The following is a 26,824-nucleotide window of genomic DNA, read 5'->3' as shown; positions in this document are numbered from 1 at the left end:
CCACAATTTTGAGTTAGCATTGATACGCTAATGGCTACTCTTGTAGCTGTAACAAGCAGGGCCGCTAGCATCAGTTAGCCGCTAGCGCCAGTTAGCCGCTAGCGTCAGTTAGCCACTAGCTTTCGCTAATGACCAAATTTCACAAGAGAGAAATAAGAGTTCGCAGAACTTTTGTCCCTTGTTTTGAACCCCAACTTAAAGATATAAGTAACAACAACTCACCAACTTGTTTTTGAGCAGACAACTGGCTTCCTTTGTTGTGCTAACTTACATTATTGCCCTAAATGTCAGTAATTTATATTTCCAAGTTTTACCAACTTAAATCACTGTTTTAGGCCAAAAAATACAAGTTGGCTTTTTTGCAGTGCAGGAGTCCAGATCAGACAGGTAGATCAGGCAGGTGACAGAAACTCAAAAGCAATGATCGAAAAACACTTTGCAATTCAAATGGAGTGACAGTGGAACAATGATCTGGGCTGGTTTATGGAGAGTTGTTGATGAGGGAATGAGATGCAGTTAAGAAGGTTTGCAGGTAAGGCTAGGCTGAGCAGACAGGGAAGTGGGAACAGGTGAGGAGATGTATAGGTGGAACACCTAATGGCACCTGGTGGATGGATGGATAATGGCAATAACGAAGGGGCCTGCAGAGGAGACACAGAGAATAATATATCTGCATTGATCTATCTCAATGCTTAACTTATAGAGATAGATCAATGTACACTACCGGTCAAAAGTTTTAGAACACCCCAATTTTTCCAGTTTTTTATTGAAATTCAAGCAGTTCAAGTCAAATGAACAGCTTGAAAGGGTACAAAGGTAAGTGGTGAACTGCCAGAGGTAAATAAAAAAAGGTAAGCTTAACCAAAACTGAAAAATAATGTACATTTCAGAATTATACAAGTAGGCCTTTTTCAGGGAACAAGAAATGGGTTAACAACTTAACTCTATGGAGTCTTGGGCTATTTTGTCCATTTTTGAATTCTTTTCATGTCTTTGTAAGTCATTTTGTGTCTTTTTGTGTCTTTTTTTGTCATTTTGTGTCTTTTTTTAGTAATTTTGTGTCTTTTGGTGTCTTTTTTTTTGTCATTTTGTGTCTTTTTTTTGTCATTTTGTGTCTTTTGGTGTCTTTTTTTGGTCATTTTATATATTTTTTTAGTCATTTTGTGTCCTTTTGTGTCATTTTTGGTCATTTTGTGTCTTGTTTTAGTCATTTTGTGTCTTTTTGTGTCTTTTTGGTCATTTTGTGTCTTTTTTTAGTCATTTTGTGTTTTTTGGTGTATTTTTTTGGTCATTTTGTGTCTTTTTTTTAGGCCTTTAGTCCAACATAAAATGTGATTTTGAATCTTTTTTTTTACTTTCAAAACACTATCATGCTCAATAAAGAATTTTAAATGTTGCAAATGTGCATTAATTTCAGAGTACACTGAGACATTAAACTGCATCATTTTCAATTAAATTCTGGAAAAGTTGGTGTGTTCTAAAACTTTTGACCAGTAGTGTATATATAATATTACCTGCAATTTATTTGTGTGCAAGTCAGTTTGTTTGCCATCCATCCATCCATCCATCCATCCATCCGTCCTGCAGGTTGAAGGGGGTTGGAGCTGATCCCAGCTGACATTGGGCAAGGTTGTCAGTCAATCATAGAGCTGACACATGAATGCAGCCCCTCATGCTCACATTTACACCTACAGGCTATTCAGAGGCACCACTTTAACTAACCTGCATGTCTTTGTGCTGTGGGAGGAAACTGGAAACCCACACTGACACAGAAACATACACACTTGATGTAAAGTGACAGTGCTAATTACTGTAGCTTGATAATGTCACCCCATACCACATGCTGACTTGTATATGTATGAAGGGGAATTCCACAAACTGTACTTGTCATTGGGAGTCCTAGTTAGCCTTTGAGAACCGTTTTGAAATGTGTTCTGTTGCTTGCTAAAGCCCCTCATGATGGTATCATGGAGACTTTAAAATATTAAGCTGCATTATGCATTATGGAAGGTGTAACAGTCGATGTATTCAGAAGGAAATTGCTGAAAACATTGTCAAGAGAATGTGAGGACAGTGACAGCATTAACATTATGTCTATGACTTATGTATGGTGTTGAAGAGGCAACTACTGAAATTAGACCCTGATGTCACACAAAAACTCAGATTTTTTGTTAAAGCGGCTTTTGCAATGTTTAAGTTCCCATAGTTTTTAGCTCCCCCTCATTAAACCATTTAGGCCTAAAACGCCTGGAAAAATGCCTGTAAAACCTTTGGGGGATTTTAAAATGAGCCTCTAAAACCTGAAGTTTTTTTTAGTAACTATGTCTTTTTTTTGGTAATTCTGTGTCTTTTTTGGTAATTATGTGTCTTTTTTTGATAATTTTGTGTCTTTTTTGGTAATTCGGTATCTTTTTTTGGTAATTATGTATCTTTTTTTGGTAATTTTTGTGTCTTTTTTGGTAATTCTGTATCTTTTTTTGGTAATTATGTATCTTTTTTTGGTAATTTTGTGTCTTTTTTTTGGTAATTTTGTGTCTTTTTTTGGTAATTATGTGTCTTTTTTAAATTATTGTGTCTTTTTTTTGGTAATTCTGTGTCTTTTGGTAATTATTTGTCTTTTTTGGTAATTTTTTGTCTTCTTTTGGTAATTCTGTGTCTCTTTAAAATAATTTTGTGTCTTTTTTTTTGGTAATTCTGTGTCCATTTTGGTCATTTTGTGTCTTTTTTTGGTGATGATTTCAAAGTTCTGGAAAAGTCCCATGGGGCATTGCAACACTCCCACATGTATTATGATGCATTTTATTGGCCAAGAGACTGAAAATAGCTGGGAAAAAAACTACAAATACTACAAAACGACGTATCCGCTTTCCCGGCTTAAATGGCTTAAGCAGAGCATAAAAACTCTCATAAAAACCTGCTGTGCAGCATCTTTCTGCATTGACTTTGACCGTGCAAGTGTGCAGCACCAAATTGCCAGTGTACCCCTTTAAGACTGTAGGGGTACTAGAGTAAAATTAGCTTTTAGAACAAATTGCAAATGTTAAATTCGTTTTTAAAAGAGTTAATTTTGGGTTGAACTCAAACAATGAAATTCCCAGTGTGTTTTGAACATGTCTTTGCACACCTCACAAGTTATTCTTGTTATTTCTGCCCAGCTTGAGGTTAAAAGAGCTACAGAATACTGCGTATACTGGACATTAGATCACTAGACTTCATGTATTAAGAATGAACAGGTAGAATAAAGCATGGGAGTAACGATATGTCAATCAAGCCCCATCTGAACACGGCTACAGTCATTGTAGAGATCTGATCAGAAAAAATCAACACCTATGTCTGTCTCTCTTTAATTTCTGTGGGCTTAAACTGATTTTTTTGATTTTTATTACTTTATTGCAGGTTATGAAATTACAAATATTAATTCATCCTGCCACATTTATGCATTTTTTACAAGAGGCAATGCCAAAAGAATAAATAAATAAGTAAATAAGATATTCATTTTTAATTGTTTGCTTATTCAATGAATTGTTTCGTTAAGGAAAAGAAAGAGAAGAAGAAAAAGAAAAAGTACAAAAAAAACAATTATAAACGGCGGTTTCCATTACCATTTACTCTAGTTTCTTTTAAATTCTTCTTCTCTGTTTCTTAACTTGTAGGTGATTCTTTCCATTTCCTTAATCTCTTCTACTGTTATTTTCCATTTGTTGATGCATGGTGAATTAACGTCCAACCAATTGCGTGTGATCTGTTTTAATGCAGCTATACGTATCACTGTATACAGATATTTATCTCCTTCTTTCTCAATTTCGGATGGAATAATACCTAAAAGAATATTAAGTGGTTTTAATGGCTTCTTTAACCCTCTATGGTACAGTGTTGCCCTCAGACAACATACCCACTTTTGGCCTGTCAAATTTCAACAATGCATGTTTTTGAGTGATGCAATACTTTAAAAAAAGAGAGAAGAGTATAGGGAACCAATAGCAATGCTTTAATTTGTCACATGACCTCCAGGAGGCCATATTGAAATTCTATTCTGCAGACTTTTCAAAAGGAAACCGATTTGCCATTTTGCGCCACAAAAAAATCACTCGAAACGTCGAAACATCATTTCCTGTCTCTTTTCCATCTTGAAAAAAAATATATTAAACATTTATGATAGTTTCATCCACTTAAACTGTTGAAGACATTCATTTCAATGGGTCGTTGGTTCAGTGGTACAATGTTTCCTACAGGCAACATTCAGAGAAAGAGAACGGTTAAAAAAGTTCCTTTCATGATGTTTTTAAATTTAAAATGTTATGTATTATACCCTGTTGGTGCTACTGAATCTTTTACACATGTTTATTAAATAAATTATGTTAAAATTTATTTTTAAAACTCTCTTTTTTCACTTGCCTACGGGCAACAAACCCCAAACACTTCCAAAATTTAAGAAGAATTATAAAATGTCTTCAGATTATGTTTATTTAGTCTATTTTAAGACAAAAAAAAGCATTTTGTTCCTAACTGGCATCATAATGCGTACCATAGAGGGTTAAATAAAATGTACTGATGATTTTCTCCTGAACTGCCCTCCAGAATGTTAAGTTTAATGGCTTAAAGGAACACTCCACCGTTTTTTCATATTAAAACATGTTATTCGGTCAAGTAAGACGAGTTGATACAGACCTCTTGTGTCTCAATGCGTGCACTCAATCGCCCTGGCGCGCGGCGCCACTTGGCTAGCATTTAGCTTAGCCCAGTTCATTCATTAGGACCCAAACAGATGGACAGTTAGAAGCGACCAAACTCCTCCACGTTTTCCCTATTTAAATACAGCTACACGAGTAGTTAAACGACCAAGTATGGCGACACAAAATAAAACGTGGCGCTTTTCTAAGCGGATAAAAAGGATAACTATAATGTATGGCGGAATAGCACTTGGGAGCACTTCGACTCGGCGCAGTAATATCATCACTCCTGACGGAAGAAGATTTTTCAGGAGTGATGATATTACTGCGCCGAGTCGAAGTGCTTTAACTACTCGTGTAGCTGTATTTAAATAGGGAAAACGTGGAGGAGTTTGGTCGCTTCTAACTGTCCATCTGTTTGGATCCTAATGAATGAACTGGGCTAAGCTAAGTGCTAGCCAAGTAGCTCCGCGCGCCAGGGCGATTGAGTGCACGCATTGAGACGCAAGAGGTCTGTATCAACTCGTCTTACTTGACCGAATAACATGTTTTAATATGAAAAAACGGTGGAGTGTTCCTTTAAACTGATTTATGTCTCAACTGTGAAGGCAACGCAGCCAACAGAGCTCTTGGGATGGAGGCAACAGATCTCCTTCTTTCCAGTCAACATCTTCTCGCCATGTCATCCATTCCTGCCCTCTGCAACATCTGCTGCATCTGTCTGAAGCATCTACTGCTGGAAGGGAGAGACCCAGGAAAGACGCAGATACCGGAAGAAAGAGGAAGTGAGACGAGGAGAAAAGCGAGAGAAAAAAGAGTTAATATTCCAGGAGGAGGAGGAAGAAGAGAGGGTGAAGACATATTGATGGATGGGACAAATGGTGGAGCTCTGCTGACACAAGCTGAGATCCCCTCCACCCTCAGCCAGGTCTACCTCACTGTTCTTGGTGCCTTTCTGAGCTGTGACCCCAATACAAGTGGGAGCAATGACGAGCCAGAGACCACCACACTTCCACAGAGGTGAAGACTAAATAGAGCATTAAACACAACATACAAACACCATTTAACACCTCACAATTCACAGACCTTGTTGTGAGCAAGGTTATAATAGTTTTGGATTTTTCATTAGTTTTAGTTTTAATTTCGTTGTGAATTTTTGTTTTCAAATTCAGTTAGTTTTTAGAGTGAGTCTTCTAGTTTTAGTTTGGTTTTTATTTTTTGAAAATGCTTAGTTTTAGTTTAGTTTTTATTAGTTTTAGTTTTTTTTTGTAATGGGCTATGTGTTGGGTGCGAGATTCAAAGAAGTCATAATAAATTTTGCCTTTATTTCCTTTGGTTTATCATCTCAGCCCCAATAAGGTTATTAACTCTTACAGTTCTGGGTGTTTTGAATTTTGGTTCTAGTGTAAACATCCCAGTCTCAGTAAACATATTCACCATGTGTTGCATGTTCAAATAGAAACACTGAATTATGAATGAAAAAAGTTGACAAAAACGAAAACTAAGGACATTTTCACTACAATTTTAGTTAGTTTTAGTTAGTTTTGTAACCACACAATACAGTTTCAGTTAGTTTTTTTCAGTTAGTTTTTATTTTTATTTCAGTTAACGAAAATGTTTTTTCAATTCTAGTTTTGGTGTCATTATTCTATCAACATTTACTTCATAATGACAAGTTAAAGCAAAAAACTTGTCTGTTGTCACTTTAAAGGTATATATGCAGATTTTTCCTTAAAAAAAAAAACAATATTTAGATTTAGACAAAAATAACCTCTCTCAGTCATCACTTATGACCTGCTAGGAGCATGTAGAATGTGTCTGTATCTGCAGAAACCCTGTTCTCTAACTGTATTAATACAACATATACATCCCCGAAAAACATGAAGATGGTGAAGTGACACAACCAAGTGTGAGGGGCCAAGTTTGTATGTTGTGCTTACAAACATTAAGCAACACTTCCTGCATAGTATGCCTTTAATGATAGACTTGTTTAACCCATAAGAACCCAGACCTAGTTATCCTTAAAGGATGTGTTCTATAAGTGGACCACATAGAACACATTTCTGATGTTTTTAAAAAAAAAATACTACCTCTAAATGTCAAATATCTGTGATGTGCCATATACGTTACAGTGGGCGTTGGTGTTTATGTTTATGATTTTCTTATATTAAAATGTTATTTTAAAACTAGACACATTTTCTGCTTACAGAGACACAAATTTGCCTTTTTCTTTTGCATCTCCATAACATATATCAAAATTTTGGTAACACTTTACAATAACCATCATTTATAAATGATAAACAGATTATTAATGTTTAATCATCATTTATAAACTGTTTATAGACCATTTAGAATGGTAAATACGTAATTTATTCATGTTTAACTTACTTAATCATGTATAAATGGCAAATAGATGTATATTCATTTATAAACATGTCTATTAATGTAAGTTTATAGTTACTTTACCATTAACAAACAATAAAATTATAATGAATTGTTTATAAATAGTTTTAGTTGCATGTTTAACTTCATATTAAGTATGTTAATGATTTTGAAATGATTCCTATACCTTTAAGAAATTGGTTGAAAACATTTAACGATTAAATATGTAAAGCACTTTGTAAATGGTTAATAATTGGTTTATAAACCATCTATAAACATTATTTAGTTGGTTATTGTAAAGTGTTACCAAAATTTTGACTTTAATTTGTTCAAGAAATATGGTCAGAACAAGTTAAATGCAATACAGGACACCCTATTAACGGAATAGAATTGTTATATTGGTTTAAACTTAGCCTAGTAACGAGAAATAAGCTTTTTGAAAATTTTCACATTTCTGTTTCCAGTCACAGCCACATTTTGGAGAAGTCACTTCTTGTCAAAGTCACATGACTGTCACCACACGAGGGTTTTGAGTATGTGTCGCTTAGGGATTTAATGAGTTAATGTGAAGCATAAAGCTGAATATGGGAGATTCTAGATTTAAAGTGTTTGTTACACAGGTGTCACCATGGGTTCTTATGGGTTAACTGTTTATTTTTTACAGTTTCTACTTTCACATGATCTTCGATTATATAAAGAACCAATGCAGCAAATGCTTGTTGTTTGTTATTTGTCATTATTTTATTATTTCTGGGGGTTTTTTCCACAGTATTGTGCGCACGTTGACCACTCTGAGTCAATATGGATCTGAGTTGTGTGAGCTGAGTCAGCTGGCTTGGAAAGGCTTAGAGGACAGCAGGATCCTCTTCATGGAAGAAGACATTCCTCAAACTGTGCTGGAGTTCTGTGTGAAGACAGGGCTCTTCTCACAGGTCAGACTTGGCTCTTCACCATGTGTGAATGTTCTCTAAATATCTGTGACTGTGCAGGCCTTTGAAACTAGAGGGCGATATTAGTTGTGGTGGGAGGTGGGGGGGTGGTAATATGTGTTCAGAGGGCTGTGGGCTTTGATCCATAATTAGGTATGCTCAGTGTGCCAAACTAAGAATTTAGGACAGTTGTTGCTAAGCATTAAACATTTAATTACTAAAGACCTTAGCAATTAAATGTTCAATGCTTAGTAACTACTAAAGCAGCGGATCCCAAACTTTTTCAGCCGTGCATCCTCTTCTATGTCCCAACTGGGTTGACGCACCCCCAATCCCCCACACCTTCAAAAAAAAACAAAATGCAATAAGAGTTTTTATGGCCATATTAAAGGTGGAGGATGAAAGGCTCAGGATCAGAGGCAGAAAGCAGATGAGTTGGGAAAATGTTGAACAAAGCTGCGTTGAACAAAAATTGCAGCAAATTTAAATGAGCGTGGAGTGAACACAACCCCGTCGTCATAACACAGGTTGGAAAAATGATACAAGAACAAGAAGATAACTTCTACTACGCTTCATTAGAAGATCAAAAACAACCAAAAATACATGCAAAAATGACCAAAGATGACACAAAATTATCAAAATAGACACAAATTGACCAAAAATACATGTAAAAATTACCAAACAACCAAAATAGATGCAAAAATGAACGAGAAATGACACAAAATTGAATAGCCTGTATTTATTAATTAATTAATAACATGTCTTTATTGTGTGGGGGGAAAAATGTATAACATGAACCCCAACTTAAAGATATAAGTAACAACAACTCACCAACTTGTTTTTGAGCAGACAACTGGCTTCCTTTGTTGTGCTAACTTACATTATTGCCCTAAATGTCAGTAATTTATATTTCCAAGTTGTACCAACTTACATCACTGTTTTAGGCCAAAAAATACGAGTCGGCTTTTTTGCAGTGTGGTTAGTGACATAATAAATAATATGTTTATGCATATCTTCCTGTCAGGTGGCGCTCAGACGTGAGGATGGGATGCTCGTCAACGGCTACTGCTTCATTCATCTGACGTTACAGGAGTTTTTGGCTGCACTCAGAATCATGACCAGCGCTGATGTTAGTGACACACAGCTCAAGCAGAGGTAGGGAACTGAATCCAGAGAAGCCAAATGGAACTAAAAAAAAAACAACCTGGTCTCACAGGAATCCGTGAAATAGCCACGGATTTCGCTTAACTCAAAATCCGTGGAATAGCCACGGAATCACTCAAATTTCCGTGAAACTGACACGGATTTCGCTACAATGCAAGTTAATGACAGTCATATCCCGTGGCTATTCCAACATACAAAGTGATTATGTACATTCACTGAGTGAATATTTAGAAAATAAAACATATATTTCTCACTAGAAATGTGATCAAAATCCATTTTTATGCAGAAACTAAGTCAAAATATTGATTTTTTTCACAAAAAATGAGAGAACTGTCCGCCATGTTTTTTGTTCTGACCGCCGGGACCTTGAAAGTCACGTGACTTGGAACAAACCAATAGGAACAAATATCCATGGAATAGACACGGGATATGACTTGCATTAACTTGCATTGTAGCGAAATCCGTGTCAGTTTCACGGAAATTTGAGTGATTCCGTGGCTATTCCACGGATTTTGAGTTAAGCAAATCCGTGGCTATTTCACGGATTCCTGTGAGACCAGGTTCAAAAAGAAATATTAAATTTTTGAGCCAATTGTAGTCTTCCTCCAACTGTCGGCTCTATCTCATGTGTAATGATTAACTACATCTTTTGCTTTGACATTATAAATCATTATTAGTGGAGCAACTATTGAGTGATATTGTGATATGAGGCTAGATATCTTTATTGTTTTCTTTTCATGGTTTTAAAGGTTGTATTACAGTAAAATTATGTAGTTTTCTGAACTTTACAGACTGCTGCAGCTGTTCTATTATTTACCTTTACCTACTTAGTATATCCAAATAACTGAGGATTATTTATCAAAACTTCATTTTGTAAATTTTGTGAAAGCACCAATTGTCCACCGCACAATACCATCCTAATATTGATATTTAGGTATTTGGTTAAACATACTGTAATGTTATATAGCCCTATAACTAACCGAACAGTTAGCCACCCGTCTGGTTACAGGAGAAGCTCTTGTTTTTGAAGTGCTTCAGTGATGAAGTGTCAAGTCTGTATTCACTGATAAGTGAAGTTCTAAAACCTGTGTGATGATATGGTGGCTGGCTACACTGTAAAAAAAAATCTGTTTAATTTACGGTAAAACACCGGCAGCTTTGGTTGCCAGAACTTCACTGTAAAAAATACAGTGAGCGTATGTAAATGTAAATATCAGCAAAAACTGTAATTTATACTGAATAATCCCATTACTTTTAAGATAATTGTGTCATCATGGTATTTCTCCATTAATTTTACATCAAAATTTTACATTTTTACACTAAAAATGTGTGTTTTCTGCAGTTTATGGCAGTTGAATTTAAAGTTTTATGATATTCTTTGATTTACAGTAATTAAAAGTATTCACTACGGTGATGTACAATGTAAAAAATGTCTGTAGATTTTACGGTGAAAAACTGCTAAACCATGACAGTAAAAGACGTAAAATGATAAATGGGTTAATTCAGTTTCAGTAACAATGAAACACTGTAAATGTATATATCAGCCAAAACAGTATTTTTTACTCTTTAAAAAAAAAAAAAAAAAAAAAAAAAAACACACATTACTCCACTGTAAAATACACTGGCACCATGTTTGTAGCTAAAAGAAAATACTGTAATATATATACAATCCATAATTTTTGCATTTATCGCTTGTAAAAAAAATACTTTTTCTCACTGTTGAGAAAATGTACTAAACACCATATCTCTAACAAAAATTTACTGTAATATTTAATGGTAAAATCTTTAATTTATGCAGCATTTATAAAGTATTTTCTTGTCAATTATATGGCAGAACAGCGTTTCTTTGGATGGAAAAACTTTTTATTTTTTACAGTAAAATATGGAATAAAATGGCAATCTTTAATGTGAAATCAACAGTGCTAATATCATTTTACTGTGATATTAGAAAAAGTTGCACCATATTTATTTCGGTAAAGTTCTGGCAACCACAGCTGCCAGTTTTTTACCGTAAAAACAACAGGTTTTTTTTACAGTGTACAATGTTTAATTTGACAACCTATTTCTGATGCAATTTGACAGTGTTTTACTGTAATTTCTACAAAGATTTTTTTTACAGTGTATGGCTTCCTGGCATGCCTGTCCCGAGCATACAAGCATGCAAACAGCAAAAGTTATGTAATTTCCTTGCCCCCCTTGCGTGATTAGACATGTGTTGCACCTGTGCCCCATATAGATTCCACCTGCCACACTAATTTACACTGTGGTAAACTTGATGTAGGCTACAAACATAAACAGTTGTAAATACACAGATTTAATTAGGTTCCTATAATTAGTTTGCTCTGCATTTACTCGCTTTCCTGCAGGGTCAGCCCTATGTTAACCTCTTGATACCCAAGCTTTTGTTTGGTATGTATTGTTAGTTTCTCCTAGATATTTGATATTTTGGATTTGTAGGACATGATAAGTACAAAGACTAAGCAATGTCTTTGAACAGGAAGTAGTTTTTGAAAAAAAAAACCCAAATCGGATAATTTTACTGTATAATACAATTAATTCACCAGTGTATAAAACTTTTATTTCCTTACATTTACTCCCTCTCTTTGGAAGGATAGTAAAAGTCTATTCGTTCTCAGATGAATACTTCCTGATTAGCAGTCGTAGCTTGTTGCTATTGCTAAAAATAGTCAAACTTGCACAGAATATCAAGCTACAAACATTATTAAGCACAAATGAACAAGTTTTAACCATAAAATCTGATCAGATTTTGTACCTGGTCCACTTTTGTCTGGGGATAAGCTGTTGATTGACTTTAGCAAGGTGCTGCCATCTGATTTTTACACTAATTGATGTATTGTGATTTTTCTAGAGTGTGTACTACTGAGGACAACATGTTATAGTTAAGCAGAATTAAGTATCAGGTCCATAAAACCTAAAATGAAATGTCCACATATGAGGACGCAGGGTCACAGGAGGTTAAGGTAATGGTTAGGACAATGCCATTGGATTTTGTCACCCTTTGTTTGGTCCCAGTGAAACCGGAAGTTGTGAACAACTAAAATCTCCCACGGTTTCCAGGTATCAAGCTCCCTTGAATAGCAGCCATTTTTTCTAAAGGAGGACTGGACAATTTAAAGCTGCTAAGAATAATAATAGTCATTTTTCTAAGCTATTTTTTTCATCTGTGAAAACACATAAAAGAAAGGTGAAATTCTTTATTTTTGTTATTAATCTGGGCAAATGTAGGGCTGAGGGAGCATAGATACACATCTGTACCAGCAGACCCCAGAGGTTTACTTTTCATCATTCCAATTTTCATGGTTTTGTTGTCATCAGTACTAACATTCAGCAAGTTGTTGTTGTCATCAGTACAACATTTAAAAATACTAGAATTATGCCTAAGCAGTTTTCAGTACAGCACTTTCCTGAAATAATAATAACCTTTTTTTGTCTTCAGATTACATTAATTTAATAAATATAAAACATTCTGGAAAAAAAATAAGTAGACATCTTGCTGATAATGGATGTTTCTTTCAGTGGTTTATTCTCGGGGGTCCCCAGAGTCCCCAGTCAGAAGTTCTTATAGCCTCCTGTGACCCTGCGTCCTCATATGTGGACATTTAATTTTAGGTTTTATGGACCTTATACGTAATTCTGCTTAACTATAACATGTTGTCCTCAGTAGTACACACTCTAGAAAAAGAACAATACATCAATTAGTGTAAAAACCAGATGGCAGCACCTTGCTGAAGTCAATCAACAGCTTATCTCCAGACAAAAGTGGACCAGGTACAAAATCTGATCAGATTTTATGGTTAAAACTTGTTCATTTGTGCTTAATAATGTTTGCAGCTTGATATTCTGTGCAAGTTTGACTATTTTTAGCAATAGCAACAAGCTACGACTGCTAATCAGGAAGTACTCCTTTGAGAACGAATAGACTTTTACTATCGCTCTTCCAAAGAGAGGGAGTAAATGTAAGGAAATAAAAGTTTTATACACTGGTGAATTAATTGTGTTATACAGTAAAATTAACCGATTTGGGTTTTTTTTCAAAAACTACTTCCTGTTCAAAGACATTGCTTAGTTTTTGTACTTATCATGTCCTACAAATCCAAAATATCAAATATCTAGGAGAAACTAACAATCACCCCAAACAAAAGCTTGGCTCTCAGGAGGTTAGGTTCGATATGTTTGTAGGTTGAAGTTGCTCAGAACACCATTTTCTTTTTTTTATTAACATTTTTATTATTATACAACATAAGATAGACACAATAAAACCACAAACAACCACAGTATAATAGATCAGACATAACAAACCACAAGACACGCATACATACACATACACTCCCATAATTCCCAAAACTTGTTCCCAATTTATTCCAAAATTATCACCATTCATCAAATCGGTCATTCGCTCCATTCCAAGGAGATCAAAAAATTCAAGTAACCATTATTCTTTTGAAAAACAATTTCTCTTACGTGTCTTCCAATTCATCAAAATCATTCTTTTGGCAACCAAAAAGCCTCGGCCTGCTATGTTCCTATCTCTCTTTGACCTGAGTTGTGCAGCCCTGTACCCCCAACAAACAAATGAGAGAACTCAGAACACCATTTTCTACATTTTCTGAATTTCAACACCTTGCTCTGCACTTCCCTATTTGTATCAAAGCACTGGATGCATTTCAAAAGTGTGTGTGTGGGGGGGAGGGGTGCGGGTCATGGATGTGTGTATGTGACACTGTACATTTAATAACACAAGCCAACTTTAGCATTCATTTTTTCCTTCATATCAGCCCATCTAGGCAGTTTACACTTTGTTTTCTTCATTTACTCACGTTTCCAATGTGGAATGGAAATTGTCCGGTAACTTGTTGCAGTGTGTGCACTATGCCACCAAACTAGAACGTAATTTTTAAATAATTTATACGCAGGATAAAGCTTATATTTAAACTATATACTCTAAATTATTTATATATTATTTCCCTTTAATCATTAAAGAAAGAGAGTGAAGTACTTTTGGACACAAGGGTCAGAGTACTATAGAATTTCAGCTTATACTGTAACACTTTACCGGGAACATACCAGGAATAACCTCGCCACAGGACAAGATGAGCCGTGTAAGTTGAGCAGGCCAAGAGATCTCGGCCCTAAAAAGGACCGAAGAAATTTACTGATGTCGGCACAAAGCAGATGGTCCAATCACAGTCGAGGAGGCTCGGGGGGCCACAGCAGGTCACACAGCAGACGCCACGAAGCACGTGGCAGCCTCAATCAGGTCGTGTAGCTTAAGCCTTCTCATTTATGGTCACATTATAAATTAGAGTCTGCACTTTATTTAACCCATAAGAACCCACGGTGACACTTTAAATCTTCTAGAATCTCCCATATTCAGCTTTATTTGATTTGATTTGATTTTGATTTGATTTAAGTTTATTTCGAATATGAAAACAAATAATAATAAAATAAAAAAAGAGTCAGACAAAACATTTAACATGACAGAATACATATTCGAAAAGGAGTGAGAAGAAGTAAAACTTATAAACTCCCACCCCCTCTCCTTAAATATGACGAGTTAACATCCTTGTCTAAACATGTCTTGTATTACATAAACATAAATATAATTTACCTATACAGCGAAATTATACATACATACATACATACACGTGCCCACATTTGGATACATACCCAAACACACACACACATACCTATGAAAGGAGAAGAAACAAGAACACAAGGAAAAGAAACAACAACACAAGGAAAAGAAACAACAACACAAGGAAAAGAACAACAACACAAATGCTTCATCTTAACTCATTAAATCCCTTAGTAAGACTGTGTCACTGTGTGACTGTGACAAGAAGTGACTTCTCCAAAATATGTGTGACTGGAAACAGAAATGTGGAAAAGTAGCTAATTTCAAAAAGCTTTTTTTTGTTACTAGGCTAAGTTTAAACCCATTTAACAATTCTAATTCTAATATAAGTACATTTGACCAAATATAAACAAAAAATAATCTTATCCTATCCTGTCACAATTTCAATATATGTTGTGGAGATGCAAAGAAAAAGGCAAATTTGTGTTCATGTGAGCAGAAAAGGTGTCTAGTTTATTTATTTGAAAATAAGAAATATGTCTTTTTTTGGTAATTTTGTTTCCTTTTTTTGGTCAATTTGTGTCTTTTTGGTCATTTTGTGTCTTTCTTGGTCATTTTGTATCTTTTTTTGGTTATTTTGTGTATTTTTTGGTTATTTAGTGTCTTTTTTTAGTCATTTTGTGTCTTTTTATAGTCATTTTGTGTCTTTTTTTATCATTTTGTGGTCAATTTGTGTCTTTTTTTGTTATCTTGTGTCTTTTTTAGTTATTTTGTGTCTTTTTTGGTCATTTTGTGTCTTTTTTTGTCATTTTTTGTCTTTCTTGGTCATTTTGTGTCTTTTTTGTCATTTTGTGTCTTTTTTTGTCATTTTGTGTCTTTTTTATCATTTTGTGTCTTTTTATAGTCATTTTGTGTCTTTTTTTGTTATTTTGTATCTTGTTTTGGTTATTTTGTGTATTTTTTGGTTATTTTGTGTCTTTTTTAGTCATTTTGTGTCTTTTTTATCATTTTGTGGTCAATTTGTGTCTTTTTTGTTATCTTGTGTCTTTTTTAGTTATTTTGTGTCTTTTTTGTCATTTTGTGTCTTTTTTTGTCATTTTGTGTCTTTTTTTGTCATTTTGTGTCTTTTTTTGGTTATTTTGTGTATTTCTTGGTCAATTTGTGTCATTTTGTGTCTTTTTTTAGTCATTTTGTATCTTTTTTTGGTTATTTTGTGTATTTTTTGGTTATTTTGTGTCTTTTTTGTCATTTTGTGTCTTTTTTTGGTCATTGTGTGTCTTTTTTTGAACACTGTGTCTTTTTTTAGTCATTTTGTATCTTTTTTTGGTTATTTTGTGTATTTTTTGGTTATTTTGTGTCTTCTTTTGTTATTTTGTCTTTTTTGTCATTTTGTGTCTTTTTTTGGTAATTTTGTGTATTTCTTGGTCAATTTGTGTCTTTTTTTAGTAATTTTTTTTTTTTTTTTAGTCATTTTGTGTCTTTTTTTGGTCAATTTGTGTCTTTTTTAGTCATTTTGTTTCTTTTTTTGGTCATTTTGTTTCTTTTTTGGGTGATCTGAACTGTGCGTGTGAGATTGTGTTCAGTGAGCGGGGGTCGCGGACAACATGCATGTTAAATTGGGGGTCGCGACTCAAAAAGGTTGAGAACTACTGGTCTATACAGCTACATAATGAGAGTGTCCCTTTATCTTCATCTCAATAAATGATTGACTTTGCTCTATAAATTCTCTCTCAGATTCAGTCTAAAAACTCGCTGGACAACCAAGGCAGACCAGAGGACGGTCTTTACTGACTCCCTGCACCTGTTTGTATGTGGCCTGGCGTCCCCACAATGCACCTCAGCCTTAGTTCAATTATCCAGGACCTCTGATGGAACAGGAAGCCAAAGTTGGGTCCAAAAACGACAATCCCTTGTTCTGAAACTGCTAAAACAGCTTTGTAACAGCAACACCCTGACTGGACCAAAGGTAGAATATCAACTGAGAAATGCATAATATTTGATTTACCTTTAAATCATTCTCTTTTTTCCCCTCACTGATTCTTCCTTGTCACATCTTTCCAGATATTGGAGCTCTGCCGTTGTGTCCAGGAAAGCCAGGATCAGCAACTTGCCAAGCAGGTTGTGGGTACGAGACCCACGCTGGAGCTGCGTAACATTCGGCTGTTACCTACTGATATCGATGCTCTGGCGTTTGTAGTGAACTCAGTCGGTGATAATGGCATTGGACTGGACTTTGGGTCGTGCTCAATGGAATTGGAGTGTTTAGATGTCTTGCACAAGTGTCAGTACATCCACAACCTCAGGTAAGTCCACACAAATGCTGACACAAGCAAAACATACGTATAGGTATATGTCAACACACATATAAACCAACCTGGTCTCACAGAAATCCGTGAAATAGCCACGGATTTCCTTAACTCAAAATCCGTGGAATAGCCACGGAATCACTCAAATTTCCGTGAAACTGACACGGATTTCGATACAATGCAAATTTCATTAATTTCAATGTCATATTTTTCTGGCGAGATCTTCGCCACAAAGTGATTATGTACATTCACTGAGTGAATATTTAGAAAATAAAACATATATTTCTCGCTAGAAATGTGATCAAAATCCATTTTTATGCAGAAACTAAGTCAAAATATAGATTTTTTTCACTAAAAATGAGAGAACTGTCCGCCATGTTTTTTGTTCTGACCGCCGGGACCTTGAAAGTCACGTGACTTGGAACAAACCAATAGCCACGGGATATAAGTATCATTAAGTTGCATTGTAGAGAAATCCGTGTCAGTTTCACGGAAATTTGAGTGATTCCGTGGCTATTCCACGGATTTTGAGTTAAGCGAATCCGTGGCTATTCCTGTGAGACCAGGTTCATATAAACACTTATCTATTTACTGAAATAAACCCTTGTATCCCTTTAATAGGTTCCTCTTGTTAAACCAACTTTAATCCATCACTGCCAAATATTCATTCATTTAATTAAAAAAAACATCCACTTGTTATACCAATACCTTGGACGTCAAAAATGTCCCCTTCCTTAAATTACTGTACCAAAAAAAGGCTATATATTAATATTATTTGCCTTGATTGTAACTATCAAAGAATCATTAATTTGCAGATTTTAACCGCTTAAATGCTTGTTTGTTCACATAATGCCTTTTATTTTTTTCATAAAAAACTAAATTGCAATTATTTTATCTATACTTAATACTGGAGTTTATTTTTTAATGAAAAACAACATTGATTTTAATACTGCAGTGCTTCATAATACAGCAGTATGGCCCATTGTGGGTAATGGCCATTTAATTTAAAAAAATGGGGCTTTAATAGGTTTCAATGGGGAATTGTGTCTGTAGGTTTATTTTTGACTTATTGCAAGAGCTGAGGGGAAACTCCTAAAGCAAAATAGGCCCTATAATTGCATTGCTTCTTAAAATCAGAAGAAGAAATTAAAATGTAATATTTTAGATAGCTTTTTAAGCTAAATTTGTTCTACATTCCATATTATAATCATGTTTGGTGGTTTTTCTCTGCCATTAGTTATGTAAAGCGTTACATTTATCATGCTAGCAGCTAGTTGTAGGTCGTGCAAGGCTTAAAGCCATATAATAGGTGTATTGCCCTTGAGAAGTTGGAAACTTGTGTTGTAACACATGAACGGTAGAGGAAGACACACAGTGTTGAGCTGTGGAGAGTCTGAAACCTGTGTTTAAGCCAGCGGATGTTTAGAGAGCTGTTGGTCGTGTCTCTGGAAAGAGTTGCTGCTTTGCCTCCAGCATTCCTCAGCTGATTGGCCACCTGTTCCACAGCCTGTAAATCTGACTAAAGCTCTTTGTTTCCTGCTGTGTTCCTGTGGTCGGCTCAGTCTCTCAGTCACAAGAAGACATACAGTAGCCTGGATTCAAGAGCAAAAAGACCACAACTGAAAAACACCCTAGATCAGCTATTCTCAATCTTGGGGTTGTGTTACTGTGTTTTAGTCTTTTTTGTCATTTTGTGTGTTTTTTTTTTTGTCATTTTGTGTCTCTTTTTGATCATTTTGTGGTCAATCTGTGTATTTTTTTGTCATTTTGTTTCCTTTTTTTGGTCATTTTGTGTGTTTTTTGTCATTTTGTGTGATTTTTTTGTCATTTTGTGTCTTTTTTGGTCATTTTGTGTATTTTTTGGTCATTTTGTTTCCTTTTTTTGGTCATTTTGTGTCTTTTTTTGTCATTTTGTGGGTTTTTTTTGTCATTTTGTGTGTGTTTTTTGGTCATTTTGTGTCTTTTTGATCATTTTGTGGTCAATTTGTGTCTTTTCTGGTCATTTTGTGTCTTTTTTTAGTCATTTTGTGTCTTTTTTTTGTCATTTTGTGTCTTTTTGGTCAATTTGTTTCTTATTTGGGTAATTTTGTGTCTTTTTTTAGTCATTTTGTGTCTTTTTTTGATCATTTTGTGGTCAATTTGTGTATTTTTTGGTCATTTTGTTTCCCTTTTTTTGGTCATTTTGTGTCTTTTTTTAGTCATTTTGTGTCTTTTTGGTCATTTTGTTTCTTATTTGGGTAATTTTGTGTCTTTTTTGGTCATTTTGTGTCTTTTGTGGTCAATTTGTGTCTTTTTTTTGTCATTTTGTGTCTTTTTTTGATCATTTTGTGGTCAATTTGTGTATTTTTTGGTCATTTTGTTTCCCTTTTTTTGGTCATTTTGTGTCTTTTTTTAGTCATTTTGTGTCTTTTTGGTCATTTTGTTTCTTATTTGGGTAATTTTGTGTCTTTTGTGGTCAATTTGTGTCTTTTTTGGTCATTATGTTTCCTTTTTTTCGTCATTTTGTTTCTTTTTTGGGTGATCTGAACTGTGTGTGTGAGATTGTGTTCAGTGAGTGGGGGTCGCAGACAACATGCATGTTAAATTGGGGGTCGCGACTCAAAAAGGTTGAGAACTACTGCTCTAGAGGAATATTTTATCCAAAAGTAAAACCAAAAGTAGATTAAACTGAAACTTACCAGAGTGATGTTTCACAAAATGTTGATTACCAGCTGATCCTGGCTGAACTTGATTTCATAAAAGCAGTGTGGCATAAGTTATCATGGCTAACAGCCAGGCATGATTAATCCTTTAGTTCTTCTGTGTGTATTTTGCTTTTTTCTTAAATCAGCCATTCAGTTAAGTACTGGTATTATTTCAACATTGCTGCCATTCTTTAAAAAAAAAAAATACTTATTCATGTGATTATCATTACTACAGAAGAATGACTGGTAAGAGATCAATACCAAAAGATATATGATAGTTATAGAATTGTTTATTTTTTTACTCAATGTGTATTTTTACTTGGCATTGGTGATTATGAGGTTTTATAATTGTATAATCCTCCCAAATTGTAGTCTGAGTTCACTTCTTATTACTATGTGTCATGAAACAACAGATAGAAGACAACTCAATGACTGGATTTTTGACCTTTTATTTATCTTGAATCACTTGTCTGCTGGAAGCTTGCATTGAAAATATAGTTTCTGGATTTCCATGTCCAATTTCCCAAATGTTTATAAAAAGGAGACACAGCTGCTGTAATAAAACAGTGAGAGAGCGTGTCAGATAGTAGTGGAACGACTGAATGCCCAAGTGGCCTACAAATATGTCTGGCAGACCTATCGTAGTCATAAATACACCATGCAAGGAGTTACTTATCATTTGCAAAACAGTGGTATGTTAAGTTACTTGGGGAAATGTACCATAAAGATTCATTCCAAACACTTAATTCACTGTGCTAAAATATATGTGGTTATAATTAATCCCTATTGCAAATTTCCTGAGTAACATTAACATTTACTGTTCACTTTTAAGACAAAGTAACTCCTTGTCAGTATAATTATATACTAAATATATATATATATATATTTTAAAAAAGTCTATCTATCTATCTATCTATCTATCTATCTATCTATCTATCTATCTATCTATCTATCTATCTATATGATTATCTAATTATCTATCTAATTATCTATCTATCTATCCATCTATCCATCTATCTATCTATCTATCTATCTATCTATCTATCTATCTATCTATCTATCTATCCATCCATCCATCCATCCATCCATCCATCCATCCATCCATCCATCCATCTATCTATCTATCTATCTATCTATCTATCTATCTATCTATCTATCTATCTATCCATCTATCCATCTATCCATCTATCTATCTATCTATCTATCTACGGTATCTATCTATCTATCTATCTATCTATCTATCTATCCATCCATCCATCCATCCATCTATCCATCTATCCATCTATCTATCTATCTATCTATCTATCTATCTATCTATCTATGGCTGTCACACTTTACCTTGCTGTTTTATTACAGCGGCTGTGTTTCCCTTTAAAAAAAAAAAAAAATTACATCCTTTACTTCCTCATAAGGTTCCAAAAGAAGATGTTCCTTACTGGGTTTGAAGCAGAAAGCCTTTAATCCATTTCAACATCAATAAATCTGTCATCGACCTCATGGTCTGTTAAAGAAAGCCATCTTTATCCTGATTACTGTCACCTGCTCTGACCCAGTCACGCCGCCTCAGTCTGGATTGGCAAAATGAATCAGATGAAGCCAGGATAAGATCTCTGGATACACATTAAACTGCAATAATAACCGATTGTATTTGAAAAACAAACACAGCTTGACAGACAATTAAAAAAAACATGGATGTCTGCACACTAGACTTTGTGAACCTAAACAGCAGCATGTAAAGTTGTGCAATTTTCCAAGTGAAAGCAGTCAGTAGCAGCAGCAAGTGTTGCCAGAAGCACCAAAGCCCTCTGAGCCGTTGATGCCACTATCAGTATCACACAGAGCTGCTGTATCATCATGCTGCCTGCAGTAAACTTGTCTAGGAGATTAACATTTGCCAAGAGGGGGTGGAGCTCTCTTTAGGGGCCACTCTTAACCAATAATTAGCTTTTAGCTGCCTGCTTAAGGGCACTTTAGCACTTTAGGCCTGTCAGATTCAAACCGGTGACCCTCCGGTTACAAGCCCTATTTCTAACCTCTAGGCCAGGGGTGTCAAACTCAAATACACAATGGGCCAAAATTTAAAACTTGAATAAAATCGCGGGCCAATATTGAACAAATAAACCATTTAATATACACTACCGGTCAAAAGTTTTAGAACACCCCAATTTTTCCAGTTTTTTATTGAAATTCAAGCAGTTCAAGTCAAATGAACAGCTTGAAAGGGTACAAAGGTAAGTGGTGAACTGCCAGAGGTAAATAAAAAAAGGTAAGCTTAACCAAAACTGAAAAATAATGTACATTTCAGAATTATACAAGTAGGCCTTTTTCAGGGAACAAGAAATGGGTTAACAACTTAACTCTATGGAGTCTTGGGCTATTTTGTCCATTTTTGAATTCTTTTCATGTCTTTGTAAGTTTTTTTGTCATTTTGTGTCTTTTTTTAGTCCTTTAGTCCAACATAAAATATGATTTTGAATCTTTTTTTACTTTCAAAACACTATCATGCTCAATCAAGAATTTTAAATGTTGCTAATGTGCATTCATTTCAGAGTACACTGAGACATTAAACTGCATCATTTTCAATTAAATTCTGGAAAAGTTGGTGTGTTCTAAAACTTTTGACCAGTAGTGTATACCAAACATGTTTAGCTTTAACATTAAATATGGAACCATCAACGCTTATAAACATACAATATATAACTAAATAGTGCAGACATGCAAAATCAAATTTCAAATAAAAAACACATCAATGTCATTAATTTATTAAATAAAAATTAAATACAAATCGTATGCCTCTTTTCTATTTGCATCCTTCTGATTTAAATATCAAAATAAACTTTTTCAACAGGTTAATAAATTCTGCCTTTCTTTTCTCCATTTTTGGGAAGGGGTAGCTGGGAGACAGCTCTAGCTTGAGGTTGCTATGGCGACTGTCACAGAGGAGCGTTTCTGGGTCCTGTCCTGATTGACGCGCCAAAACAACAGCAGGGCATTGTGGGATTTGTAGTATTAGCTGTAAATGCGCCGTATAATACCGGCGGGTCAGTTTTTATAATACAATAATAAGATAATAATTTGGTATTGCCTCGCAATGTAAATAAAATTACACTGCGGGCCAAATTTGGCCCGCGGGCCAGAGTTTGACACCCCTGCTCTAGGCCATGGACTGCCATATATGATAAAATACAGAAAATAAAAAAAATTGTGAATGTTGCTGAAACTGAAATAAATACGTGAAAGTAAAAAAAACAGTTGCCAAGTGTTAGAGATATCTGCCCTCTCTCAAATATAATGGTATTAGAGGGCATTTTGCTTTTTTGATTTGTAATATTATATATTTGAGGAAAAAAACAACAATGTCTCCTTTCAGAAATCATGATAGATAAATTGATAAATACCAAGAAAAATGTGTATTTCTGATTTGGGGGTGAACTGTCCCTTTTAATTGTTCATTTCATTATTTGTGTCTCTTCAGTTTCCACAGCCGCAAATATGGTGACAAGTTGGCTGAGAAGTTGTCCTCCATTTTGCCAAAATTCACAAGCCTGAGAAAACTGGAGTAAGATTCAGATTTTACTTCTTCTTCCCGCTCTTTTTTCCCCCACAGTCTTTTGAATCTCCCTCCAGGTCATATCTAGCTTTTCAATAGTAGATTAGCCCATAAGAACCCATGGTGACACCCGTGTAACAAACACGTTAAATCTTCTATTTTTTGTTTGTTTGTAAATTTAAACCCATTTAATAATTCTAATCCGTTAATACGGTGTCCTGTATTGCATTTAACTTGTTTTGACCATATTTCCTGAACAAATTAAAGTCACAATTTAGATAAACAAAAAGACACATGGTTATTTGTATTTATTTATTATTGGTTTATTATTATTATGCTACTTAAAAACAAATCTAAAAAAATAATTTGTTGTTAAACAGAACTAATAATGTCACAATTTTGATGGATGTTGTGGAGATGCAAAGAAAAAGGAAAATTTGTGTCTATTTTTTTACATTTTAAAATACGAAATATTACACTGCAAAAAAAGAAAAGTTGGGTGAACTCAAAATTTCAAGGCAACAAACTTCGATAAAATTTTAAGTTGGACAATTAAACTAAATATTTTAAGTTTTGTTTTTGAGTTTGCTCAACTCTGAATTTCTCTGGCACGATTGTAACGCCGCTATGAAATGTCAGCTAATGTTGTGACCACAATTTCGAGTTAGCATTGATACGCTAATGGCTACTCTTGTAGCTGTAACAAGCAGCGCCGCTAGCATCAGTTAGCCGCCAGCATCAGTTAGCCGCTAGCATCAGTTAGCCACTAGCTTTCGCTAATGACCAAATTTCACAACAAAGAAATAAGAGTTATCAGAACTATTGTCCCTTGTTGTGAACCCCAACTTAAAGATATAAGTAACAACAACTCACCAACTTGTTTTTGAGCAGACAACTGGCTTCCTTTGTTGTGCTAACTTACATTATTGCCCTAAATGTCAGTAATTTATATTTCCAAGTTTTACCAACTTAAATCACTGTTTTAGGCCAAAAAATACAAGTTGGCTTTTTTGCAGTGCAGACTATACTCACAGATCAAGGTAATTGTCTTTGAAATACTGTAAGGAATGTAGTCGAGGCAGTCAGATCTTTAACACCTCCACAACAGCGATTGGCTGATTTGTTTATGTCTCTTTAAGGTTTTGTGTTACCAGTCTGACTGCCACAGGAGCGGCAAGTTTGGCCTCTGCTCTACCAAACTGTCCAGACATCACTGAAATCAAGTACGGTATATCTGCTACGACATAATTTCACTATTACATCTAATAGCACATCCTCTGAAATCACTCATTTCACTGAAAATGTGTAAATAGATTGTTGTGTTTCTGATACCTAATATAATAGTCTAGACGGATTTCAGAATAAAGGCCTCCTATAAGAAGTGAGGAGCATTTATGGGTACAAGTCAGGAACCGGCCTACCTTACATATCTCAAGGGTGCTGAGTCCAAAAAAAATGGTTCCCAAGCGAAATTTTGAGTTTTTGACCTTCTAATTTGTATCAAATGGCCACCAAATTGCCCATCTTGCACAGTCATTGGACCATTTCCCCTTAGTTTTATTGTAAGTAGGCAATCAATATGAGGAAATTAAATTTCTAGATCTATAGTCTAGAGTCAGAGCAAGGATATAGTGGAGGCTCAGTGTCTTTTTTATGCATATATATATATATATATATATATATATATATTTATATATATATATATATATATATATGCAAATTACCAACTGGAACATTTAAAAGTAAAATTGATTGAATATATATATAATACATATATATATATATATGTATTATATGTATGTATATATATGTATATATATAATACATATATATATATATATATATATATATATATATATGCAAATTACCAACTGGAACATTTAAAAGTAAAATTGATTGAATATTTATGTCGGCCTTAAAAAAATGACACAAATAATGCTTAATTTCACCTTAAAAGTTGGTATTTTGCATATATATATATATATATATATATATATATATATATATATATATATACATATACATAAAAAAGACACTGAGCCTCCACTATATCCTTGCTCTGACTCTAGACTATAGATCCAGAAACTTAATTTCCTCATCTTTGATTGCCTACTCACAAAAAAACTTAGGGGAAATGGTCCAACGGCCGCCATTTTGATATGCAAATGAGAAGGTCAAAAACTCAAAATTTCGCTTGGGAACCATTTTTTTGGGACTCAGCACCCTTGAAATAAGTAAAGTAGGCCGATTCCCGACTTGTACCCATAAATGCTCCTCACTTTCACTTTTTGGACAATTCCGTCTAGACTGTAATGGTGAAAGCTTTAAAAACTTTAAAACCAATTTTTTTCTTTTTGTGCTGCAGTCTGAGTGCCAACAATCTGAAAGATGAAGGTATCAAACACATTGCTGATAGTTTTACCAAACAACCAAAACTGATGTCGGTAATGTAAGTACACAAGAGATGCTATCTTTCAGTCACCACAGTATGTCAAGCTGACTTTGTTTATAAGAGATCTATGTGTGTGTGTGTGTGTGCAGGCTGGGTCAGAACAACAGCTCTCTGGAAGCAGTGAACTATGTCATCAGGAAAATGTCTTCATGTTCCAACATTCAACACATTCATGCAGAGTATGACCACACACATGCACACAAACCCAGTGTCAAATAGTTGTTGTTTTTGCATGAACACAGAAGCCATACACTGCAAGGTTATAATAGTTTTGGATTTTTCATTAGTTTTAGTTTTAATTTCATTGTGAATTTTTGTTTTCAAATTCAGTTAGTTTTAGTTAGTTTTTAGAGTGAGTTTGCTAGTTTTGGTTTAGTTTTTATTTTTTGAAAATGCTTAGTTTTAGTTTAGTTTTTATTAGTTTTAGTGTTAGTTTTAGTTTTTTTGTAATGGGCTATGTGTTGGGTGCCAGATTCAAATAGATCATAATGAATTTTGCCTTTTTTTCCTTTGGTTTATCATCTCAGCCCCAATAAGGTTATTAACTCTTACAGTTCTGGGTGTTTTGAATTTTGGTTCTAGTGTAAACATCCCAGTCTCAGTAAACATATTCACCATGTGTTGCATGTTCAAATAGAAACACTGAATTATGAATGAAAAAAGTTGACAAAAATGAAAACTAAGGACATTTTCACTTTAATTTTAGTTTGTTTTAGTTAGTTTTGTAACCACACAATACAGTTTCAGTTAGTTATCGTTTTTTGAAAAACTCTAGTTTTTATTTTTATTTCAGTTAACGAAAATATTTTTTCAATTCTACTTTTTCGTTATTTCGTTAGTTTTCGTTAACTATAATAACCTTGATACACTGTCATGCTTTCAACATTTGACTGCAATGTATTTACTGCATTTAGTTTGGTGCTCACAGCATTTCTGCAGCCAAACAATCTTCACAGTCACTTGCAACCTTGAGCTACTTAACCCATAAGAACCTATGGTGACACCCGTGTAACAAACACTTTAAATCTTCTATAATCTCCCATATTCAGCTTTATGCTTCACATTAACTCATTCAATCCCTAAGTGACGTA

At 34.5% G+C, this 26,824-nt stretch overlaps 1 protein-coding gene across 1 annotated transcript in view; it reads left to right on the top strand.

Moving 5' to 3' along the window:
* Positions 1 to 26,824, top strand: part of nlrc5 (NLR family, CARD domain containing 5) — a 77,682-nt gene that overhangs the window by 8,646 nt on the left and 42,212 nt on the right. Inside the window, exons 7-15 of the mRNA XM_059335107.1 lie at positions 5,279 to 5,690; positions 7,822 to 7,984; positions 9,006 to 9,136; positions 16,476 to 16,707; positions 16,803 to 17,044; positions 23,207 to 23,290; positions 24,421 to 24,504; positions 25,647 to 25,730; positions 25,823 to 25,912. Of these exons, the coding sequence (XP_059191090.1) occupies positions 5,279 to 5,690; positions 7,822 to 7,984; positions 9,006 to 9,136; positions 16,476 to 16,707; positions 16,803 to 17,044; positions 23,207 to 23,290; positions 24,421 to 24,504; positions 25,647 to 25,730; positions 25,823 to 25,912 (1,522 nt within the window). The remainder of the gene's footprint in view (positions 1 to 5,278; positions 5,691 to 7,821; positions 7,985 to 9,005; positions 9,137 to 16,475; positions 16,708 to 16,802; positions 17,045 to 23,206; positions 23,291 to 24,420; positions 24,505 to 25,646; positions 25,731 to 25,822; positions 25,913 to 26,824) is intronic.

This window comes from Centropristis striata, chromosome 6, assembly GCF_030273125.1.
Source record: "Centropristis striata isolate RG_2023a ecotype Rhode Island chromosome 6, C.striata_1.0, whole genome shotgun sequence".
Taxonomy (NCBI): domain Eukaryota; kingdom Metazoa; phylum Chordata; class Actinopteri; order Perciformes; family Serranidae; genus Centropristis; species Centropristis striata.
The sequence above is the reverse complement of the archived record's forward strand: the minus strand, read 5'-3'. Positions and strand labels throughout refer to the sequence as shown.